Consider the following 9,551-nt stretch of genomic DNA (forward strand, 5'->3'; position numbering starts at 1 on the left):
TATTATACTCAGAATCTAAAACACTTGCCATAAGGTAGTTACACTCTCGGCGACCTATTGTCGAAAGGGAAGCCTCCCAGAAAAGATGGGGGCGCTGTAGCTGCCGGGTCAGCCGAGTCCACTCTCTGGTACTTTTAGAGACGTCGGTCGCTTCCGGGAGAGGCCGCGTCTCCCGCGCCTTCCTCTCTATCCGCCGCCGTCTCTGTGGTCCCCGGGGCCCCGCCCTGCCCCGGACTCTGCCCAGTGCTGAACTCGGGGCCGCCGGGTGCCAGAGTCCCTCGGGTCTCAGGTCATGGCGGTCCCGGGGCTGGCGCCCGGAGCTGGCTCCAGGTAAGCAGGGCGGTCGGGGAGGAGGTTTGGGAGCAGGAGTTCGGGGCTGTGGGGAATGGGGTCTCCTGCCCACCGTGCCTCGTCCGCAGCCCTGGCGCCCCCGTCTCACACCCACGACTTCTGAAAGAAAGAGGAGCTCTGGAAGGGGCGTCCGCCCTCCCCCCGCTCGAGGCCGTTGCGCACCGGCCGCGGCCCCCTCCGTTCTTGGCCGGACTTGTGCCATCTCCTGCACCCGGTGTGGGACCCTCTCTCTCGCAACTGGCTTTCTTTTTCTGAAAAAAAAAAAGAACCTCAGGTGCACAAAATTGAGTTAATCCTTCTCAGTTCTTGACACCCTGTGGGCCAATGCAAGGCTCCTTGTTTATTTTATCACTTCCTCTCATCGTTCCTATTCCCAGACCCCTTTCACTCCCCTTTTCAGACAGCCACTCTGGTGTGTTATATAAGTGGCTTTACGGTCCAACTTGTGTAAATTTGTGCACGTGTTACTTTGAAATCTATATAGTGGTTTCGAATTCCTAGATAATATGCTGTGATTTATCTTTAAACCTTTTTTCCCAACGTTGTGTTTTTGAGTCCATCCATGCTAGTCATCTTGTTTTCACTTCTGAGTGCTGCTATGTGCATAGACTTATTCCCCTAGTGGTGGAATAAGAAAAAAAACCTAGATTTTTTTCTAATATTACCCCAGAGGCCACACTGTCATGAATATTTTGGCAGTTGTCTCCTTGTGGATATTGGTGCATTTCTCTGGGTATCCACTCCAGAGTTGGGTCCTGGTCATATCTAATTTTGCTGGATTGTTCTTTGGAATGGTCACACCAGTTTATACTTCACGACAGATAGTACCTAAAGCTTCCTGTTTCCCAGTATCCCTCCATCGTCCGGTGGTGGTTGGTTTTGTAATGTTTATCAGTCTGGTGGGTGTAAGGTGATATCCCATCGTGTACGTTTTCTTTCTTTCTCTCTCTCTCTCTCTTTCTTTCTTTCTTTCTGACGGAGTTTTTTTTGCTCTTGTTGCCTGGGCTGGAGTACAGTGGCACGATCTCGGCTCACTGCAACCTCCGCCTCTCGGGTTCAAGCGATTCTTCTGCTTCAGTCTCCTGAGTAGCTGGGATTAAAGGCGTGCGCCACCATACCTAGCTAATTTTTTGTATTTTAGTAAAGACTGGGGGTTGACCAGTCTGGTCTCGAACTCCAGACCTCAGGTGATCCACCCGTCTCGGCCTCCCAAAGTGCAGGGATTACAGACGTGAGCCACTGCGCCCGGCCTGCATTTTCATGTGCTTATTAAACATGTGGGTTTTCCCTTTTTTGAATCGCCTGTTTATATCCTTTCCCACTTCTCTATGAATTTCCTATGTTCCTGGCTTGCAGGAATTCTTGTAGGCTCTAGATATTACATCCTGGCCATGCCTGGTGGCTCACACCTGTCATCCTAGCACTTTGGGAAGCTGAGGTGGTTGCACCACTGGAGTCCATGAGTTCGAGACCAGCCTGGGCAACATGGTGAAACCCCATCTCTACCAAAAATGCAAAAATTAGCTGAGCGTGTTGACGCATGCCCGTACTCCCAGCCACTAAAGAGGGTGAGGTGGGAGAATCGCTTGAACCCGGGAGGCAGAGGTTGCCCTGAGCTGAGATTGCACCAAAAAAAAAAAAAAAAAAAAGATTTTAGGCCGGGCGCTGTGGCTCACGCCTGTAATCCCAGCACTTTGGGAGGCCGAGGCAGGCGGATCACCTGAGGTCAGGAGTTCAAGACCAGCCTGACCAATATGATGAAACCCTATCTCTACTAAAAATACAAAAATTAGCCGGGTGTAGAGACATGCGCCTGTAATCGCAGCTTATCAGGAGGCTGAGACAGGAGAATCTCTTGAACTGGGGAGGCGGAGGTTGCAGTGAGCTGAGATCGCGCCATTGCACTCCAGTCTGGGCAATGAGCAAAACTCCGTCTCAAAAAAAAAAGAGAGATTTAAAGTCCTTGTTGGTTTTGCACTCTGCATATACCACCTCCAAGTCTTTTAACTTAATCTATGGCACTGTGTTGAATAAAAACATTTAACTCTAATGAAGTTAAATTCATCAGTTTCCCTTATATAGGTTTTTTTTTTTGAGACGGAGTCTCGCTCTGTCACCCAGGCTGGAGTGCTGTGGCTGGATCTCAGCTCACTGCAAGCTCCGCCTCCTGGGTTCACACCATTCTCCTGCCTCAGCCTCCCGGGTAGCTGGGACTACAGGCGCCGCCACCTCCCCCGGCTAGTTTTTTGTAGTTTTTAGTAGAGACGGGGTTTCACCGTGTTAGCCAGGATGGTCTCGATCTCCTGACCTCGTGATCCACCCGTCTCGGCCTCCCAAAGTGCTGGGATTACAGGCTTGAGCCACCACGCCCGGCCCTTATATAGGTTTTTAAGGCACCTTCATTAAGATATTTTTCTACATTTCTTTCTACTAACATAATAGTGTTACTTTTCACATTTAGATTTTTATTCCATTTGTAGTTTTTTAAGGTGTTTTTTTTTTCTTTTGGGGACGGAGTTTCGCTCTTGTTGCCTAGGTTCTTGTTGCAATGGCACAATCTCGGCTCACTGCAACTTCTGCCTCCCAAGTTCAAGCAATTCTCCTGCCTCAGCCTCCCAAGTAGCTGGGATTACAGGCATGTGCCACCAGGCCCGGCTAATTTTGTATTTTTAGTAGAGATGGGGTTTCACCATGTTGGTCAGACTGGTCTCAAACTCCTGACCTCAGGTGATCCGCCCACCTCGGCCTCCCAAAGTGCCGGGATTACAGGCATGAGCCATTGCTCCAGGCCTTAAGTTTATTTTTGTAAATGGTTTGAGATAATGACCTAAGATTTTTTCCACTGTTTTCGATTACCACCACTCATGACCCAATTAATAACTAATTAATTAGTTAAAAATTAGAGAAGCTGTATAGCATAGTTAAGAGTGCAGATTCTTGGAGCAGGTTGACTGTGTTCAAGCTCTAAGGCTGCCACTCACCAGGTGGGTGACACAAGACAAGTTACTTCACCCCTTTTTGCCTCCATTCCTCATCCATAATATAGGATATAGTCCCTATTTCCTAGGGTTGTGGCCATTAAATGAATTACACATGTAAAACATGTAGAATAGGGCACATAGTGCATGCTTCATAAGTGCTGGCAGTTATTAGTATTAATGTGTCCTTTCTTGTGTTGTAACCTCTATTGTGTGCCTATGTGAAGATAGGTGTTTGTTCTGTGGGTTTTTTGTGCGTGGTTTTTGTAGGGTTTTTTTTTTTGTCTGTCTGTTCCATTGGTCTTTTCATTCCTGTGTTAATACTATAGTATTATTCTAGTGCTGTAATTTGATACATCTTAACCTGATGGTTTGGGTCTCTTCCTCCTCCTCTCCTGTTTTTCATAATTGCCCTAAGCTAGGGACCTTTTATATTTCCATACAAAGTTCCTCAGAGAAGTCCTGCTTTTGATTGGTATTACAATGAATTTATAGATGCTTTTGTTTTTTGCTTTTTTTGAGATAGGGTCTTGCTCTATCACCCAGGCTGGAGTGCAGTGGCAAGATTTCTGTTCACTGCAGCCTTGACTTCCTGGGCTCAAGCAATCCTCCTGCCTCAGCCCTCTGAGTAGCTGGGACTACAGGTGTGTGCCACCATGCCCGGCTAATTCTTGTATTTTTTGTAGAGACAGGGTTTTGCCATGATGCCCAGGCTGGTCTCAAACTCCTGGGCTCAAGTGATCCGCCTGCCTGGGCCTCCCAAAGTACTGGGATTACAGATGTAAGTCACCACGTCCGACCTATAGACTGCTTTTGTTAGAACTGAGGTCTTCGGGCTGGACGTGGTGGCTCATGCCTGTAATCCCAGTGCTTTGGGAGGCTGAGGCGGGCAGATCATGAGTTTGAGACCAGCCTGGCCAACATGGTGAAAGCCTGTCTCTACTAAAAATACAAAAAATTAGCCAGGGGTGGTGGCAGGCACCTGTAATCCCAGCTACTCGGGAGGCTGAGGCAGGAGAATCGTTTGAACCTGGGAGGAGGAGGGTGCAGTGACCTGAGACCACACTACTGCACTCCAGCCTAGGCAACAGAGCGAGACTCCATCTCAAAAAAAAAAAGAAAAGAAAGAAAGAACTGAGGTCTTCATAATGTTGGGTCAAGCCAGACCTGTCTTTCTAGGTCTTCTTTCATGTCCTACAATAGAGCTTTTCATTTTCCCTTTAAAATGTCTAATATGTTATTTTATTTATTTATTTTTTTAAGAGATGGAGTCTCGCTTTGTCACCCAGGCTGAAGTGCAGTGGTGCCATCTCAGCTCACTGAAACCTCTGCCTCAAGAGTTCTAGCAATTCTCCTGTCTCAGCCTCCGGAGTAGCTGGGACTACAGGCGCATGCCGCCACGCCCAGCTAATTTTTTGTATTTTAGTAGAGATGGGATTTCACTGTGTTGCCCAGGCAGGTCTCGGACTCCTGAGCTCAGGTAGTCCACCCACCTCAGCCTCCCAAAGTGCTGGGATTACAGACATGAGACACTGCACCTGGCCAATATGTAAAAGTTAACTCCTGGATATTTGATAGTTTTTCTGTAGGTTTTTTGCTTATTTTCTTTATATTTTGTAATTGATTATTGCTGGTATAGAAGAACACTATTGATATTTGTATATCTAATGACATTGGTAAACTCTTTATTTTCAACAGGTTGTCTGTCAATTTGCTTGTTTCCTGTGTAAATGATCACATCATCTGCCAGTAACAGTTTTGTTTGTTTTTTGAGATGGAGTCTCGCTCTGTTGCCCAGGCTAAAGTGCAGTGGCATGATCTCAGCTCCAACTTCTGCCTCTTGGGTTCATGTGATTCTCCTGCCTCAGCCTCCCAAATAGCTGGGATTACAGGTGTGTGCCACCATGCCCAACTGATTTTGTGTTTTTAGTAGAGATGGGGTTTCACCATGTTGGCCAGGCTGGTCTCGAACTCCTGTCCTCAAGCAGTCCTCTTGCCTTGGCCTCCCAAAGTGCTAGGATTACAGACATGAGCCACCATGCTTGGCCAAATAATTTCCTTTGTATCTGTGGTCTGTTCCCAGCCTACCATCTTCAGCGTTCGGAAACCGTTCTTTCTGCCTGGCCTGGACCCTTTACAGAACAATGTGGATACGCTTAATAACTACTCCCTAAGGCTTAATTACATCTTGGGCTTTTCTCTGCCTCCCCACCTTCTCTTCAGGCCGAGGTTGGATCTGCAATTTCTCCAGCGGTTCCTGCAGATACTGAAGGTTTTGTTTCCTTCTTGGTCATCACAGAATGCCTTGATGTTCCTGACCCTTTTGTGCCTGACCCTACTGGGTGAGTGAGTGAGCCCAGACTAGAGGAGAGAGGGAGCTCTGCTTTGGGGTCCCTTTCCATCTTTTTTTCTTTTTCCTGAGACGGAATTTCTCTCTTGTTGCCCCAGGCTGGAATGCAGTGGCACGATCTCAGCTCACTGCAACCTCTGCCTTCCTGGTTCAAGCAATTCTCCTGCCTCAGCCTCCCGAGTAGCTGGGATTACAAGCACCCATCACCACACCCGGCTAATCTTTGTATTTTTTAGTAGAGACGGGGTTTCACCATCTTGGCCAGGCTGATCTCGAACTCCTGACCTCAGGTGATCCACCCTCCTCAGCCTCCCAAAGTGGTGGGATTACAGTCGTGAGCCACTGTGCCCAGCCCCTTTTCATCTCTTTGGGGTGCTGATGAGACAGGGACTCAGGAAGAAGCCTCACTTCTTTTTTTTTTTTGAGACGGAGTCTCGCTCTGTCGCCCAGGTAGGAGTGCAGTGGCCAGATCTCAGCTCACTGCAAGCTCCGTCTCCCGGGTTCACGCCATTCTCCTGCCTCAGCCTCCCGAGTAGCTGGGACTACAGGCGCCTGCCATCTCGCCCGGCTAGTTTTTTTTTTGTATTTTAGTAGAGACGGGGTTTCACCGTGTTAGCCAGGATGGTCTCGATCTCCTGACCTTGTGATCCGCCCGTCTCGGCCTCCCAAAGTGCTGGGATTACAGGCTTGAGCCACCGCGCCCGGCAGAAGCCTCACTTCTTTTTAACCCCTCATCACTGATTTCTTACTCCTCTCCCTCCTTTCAGAGCAATTGGTGATCTACCAAGTTGGCTTGATCCCCAGTCAGTACTATGGTGTCCTGGGAAACAAAGACTTGGAAGGGTTTAAGACTCTGACATTCCTGGCTGTCATGCTCATTGTTCTGAACTCCACGGTAAGATCTTTCCCTCTCTGTGTCTCTCTTCCTCTCCAGTCCAGTGTGATTGTAATGCCTAGTGGGACTTAGCCTCCAGGAAGCAGGAAGCAAGCTGTAGGGGTGTGTTTCCTCCCTTTTCTGGGAACTAAAGGGATAGTTGCCCTTATTAAGCACATTAATCTTGCTATTGGCCCACGTGAAATTGATTCCTCAGATGTTTCAACTCCTGGGCCCAGGCCACAGGTTCTGGTTTAATTCAGCATTTAGCAGAACTGATCATTGCCCCTTTCCTTCCTAGAACTCTTGTCTCTGGCAGCTCATTAAAACTGGGCTCGGCAGCCAGAGCTGCTGCTCCTCCTCTGTGGGACCGAGGCTGTGACTTATCCTGGCACCATGTCACACCTCCCAGCCTTTGAACTGGTGCTTTCTTGCATAATGGCCCCCTCCCCTACCCCTCATTTAGTAGTGGGCTACTGCCTGCTCACTTTTCTTTTTTTTTTTTTTTTTTTTTTTTTTTTGAGACGGAGTCTGGCTCTGTCGCCCAAACTGGAGTGCAGTGGCCGGGTCTCAGCTCACTGCAAGCTCTGCCTTTCGGGTTCACGCCATTCTCCTGCCTCAGCCTTCCGAGTAGCTGGGACTATAGGCGTTCGCCACCTCGCCCGGCTAGTTTTTTGTATTTTTTTTTTAGTAGAGACGGAGTTTCACCGTGTTAGCCGGGATGGTCTCGATCTCCTGACCTTGTGATCCGCCCGTCTCGGCCTCCCAAAGTGCTGGGATTACAGGCTTGAGCCACCACGCCCGGCCAGCCTGCTCACTTTTCATCATCCCTCCGTTGTCACCTCTTTCAGGTCTTCCTCAGCTTTCTCCTTTGTGTCCCCTCCACCAAACTCTACCCTTTTTCTGTACTTAACTAATTCCTTGAGTCTACCTCTGCTGTAACACTCCTCACACCCTTGTAATTGTCTTCTGGCTAAACTGTGAGCTCATCATGTCCCTAGTGCTTAGCACATAGTTGCTCTGGAAGTGGTAAATGAGTCTGGCAGACTCAGGGCTCTGCCAGAACTCAAGCCTAATGCTCTCTGCCAGGCTGTGCCACCTGTTTTTTTTTGGGGGAAGCCACTTCTCGTCATACCATGGCCACTTTTGTTGGGGCTTCGTTCAGTAAGCACCTATGCATACAAATCTCTGTCCCAAGCTTGGGGGACAAAGGAGTAAGAACATAAATGGAATCGACAATATGGTCTCCAGTTTTCAGAAGCTCATCTACTCTCAAAATAAGACAGTGTAGAAAGAGGCTTGAGGGTCTTGCCTCTGGTGAACCCTTTAATGTTTGGTGAAGGAGGCCGGGCGTGGTGGCTCACGCCTGTAATCCCAGCACTTTGGGAGGCTGAGGCGGGCAGATCACCTGAGGTCAGGAATTCCAGACCAGCCTGACCAACATGGAGAAACCCCGTCTCTACGAAAAATACAAAATTGGCTGGGCATAGTGGCACCTGTCTGTAATCCCAGCTACTCGGGAGGGTGAGGCAGGAGAATCACTTGAAACTGGGAGGCGGAGGTTGTGGTGAGCCAAGATCACGCCATTGCACTCCAGCCTGGGCAACAAGAGTAAAACTCTGGCTCAAAAAAAAAAAAAAAAAAAATTTGGTGCAGGAATGAACACGTGAGTCAGTGAGTGAGGAAGGGAAAGTCTCATGACTTGATGATTTAAACAACAAAAGAGCTGAGTGGACAGAGTAATCATAGTTAGAGTAGGCTGAGATGGGTCAGTGGAGGCTCTTGCCAGCCATGAGCTTTGAGCTGAGATTTTCAGGAAGCCATCTCTCCCTTCTGCTTGCTTCCCCCACTGCACAGCTGAAGAGCTTTGATCAGTTCACCTGCAACCTGCTGTATGTGAGCTGGAGGAAGGACCTCACTGAGCACCTCCACTGCCTCTACTTCCGGGGCCGTGTGTACTACACCCTCAATGTGCTGCGGGATGACATCGATAACCCGTAGGTGCCCCAACTCAGTCCTTTCTACACTCTGTGTGGTCCTTTCCATCTGGCCTAGTCCTGGAGACTCCTGGCGGCAGACCCCATGGAGATGGTCTACAGTTGTTTTCAAATGCTACTGCCCAGAGTCATGGGGGAGGGTGCCCTGCAGAGGACCCCTGGAGAAGCTGCAGGGCTGCTAAAAAGAAGCCTGCCAGGTGCAGTGGCATGCACCTGTAGTCCCAACAACTTAGGAGGCTGAGGCAGGAGGATCACTTGAGTCCAGGAGTAGCGCACTGTGAGCACGCTTGGGAATAGCCACTGTGCTCTAGCCTAGGCAGCATAGCAGAAACCCCCATCTCTTAAAAAAAAATGTCAGGAGCAGCTTCCTTTTGTCCTTTTCATTTTTTATATCTTAGTCTTTCAGTAAGGCACCCTCTAAAGAAAATGTCCTCGCTAGAAAAACTAGCTCTTAGATTTTCATCAGTAAAAAAAATACCACTGTCCAGGACTCAGTCTAGGATTCAAATCCCCATTCTATCACCACTCAGCTTATAGCTCTTAAAGTCACCAAGCCCCAGGTTCCCCTTCTGTAAAATGAGGATATAATAGTTCCTATCTCAAAGGATGTAGTGAGGATGAAATGATATCATTCATGTAATGCACGTGTATGGTGCCTGACACATAGCAAGTGTTCCACTGTAAATTAGCTATTGTTAATTTACAGATGAGGAAGCTGAAGCCCAGAGATTGCAGGTGACTTGCCCAAGGTCACGTGGCTCATTGGGAATAGGAGTCAGTATGGCCCTCGTGGTGAGATGAGACATATGGGGTCTCTTTCACACCCTTCCCCTCACTCACCGCCTTCCTAGCAAGCACTTTGTTGCCTGGGATCCCTCTCAGCTCAAGCTGAGCTTTGGTGCAAAGATGCCTGGGAGGATGCTGCTGCTACCTAACTTCTAGGCCCCTTTCTGATGGCTATGGCTTCCATCCTGCCTTTGCCCCCTGAGTAGCTGGTACTA

At 48.7% G+C, this 9,551-nt stretch overlaps 1 protein-coding gene across 15 annotated transcripts in view; it reads left to right on the plus strand.

Annotated features, from left to right (window-relative positions):
• Nucleotides 1–140: 140 nt before the first annotated feature.
• Nucleotides 141–9,551, plus strand: part of ABCD4 (ATP binding cassette subfamily D member 4) — a 20,889-nt gene continuing 11,478 nt past the window's right edge. For 5 of the 15 annotated variants that reach the window (XR_002724758.1, XR_002724759.1, XM_023183794.2 and 2 more), the window contains exons 1-4: nt 141–330; nt 5,553–5,671; nt 6,447–6,574; nt 8,411–8,550. Coding sequence is in view for 6 of the 15 variants with exons in the window: in XM_023183794.2 (XP_023039562.1) it covers nt 293–330; nt 5,553–5,671; nt 6,447–6,574; nt 8,411–8,550 (425 nt within the window). In the remaining 9 variants the exon portion in view is untranslated. Of the gene's footprint in view, nt 331–5,552; nt 5,672–6,446; nt 6,575–8,410; nt 8,551–9,551 lie in introns of those variants that run through there. The other 10 variants (XM_023183853.2, XM_023183836.2, XM_023183811.2 and 7 more) reach the window with 7 other exon arrangements.

Source organism: Piliocolobus tephrosceles, chromosome 6 (genome assembly GCF_002776525.5).
Source record: "Piliocolobus tephrosceles isolate RC106 chromosome 6, ASM277652v3, whole genome shotgun sequence".
NCBI classification, from domain to species: domain Eukaryota; kingdom Metazoa; phylum Chordata; class Mammalia; order Primates; family Cercopithecidae; genus Piliocolobus; species Piliocolobus tephrosceles.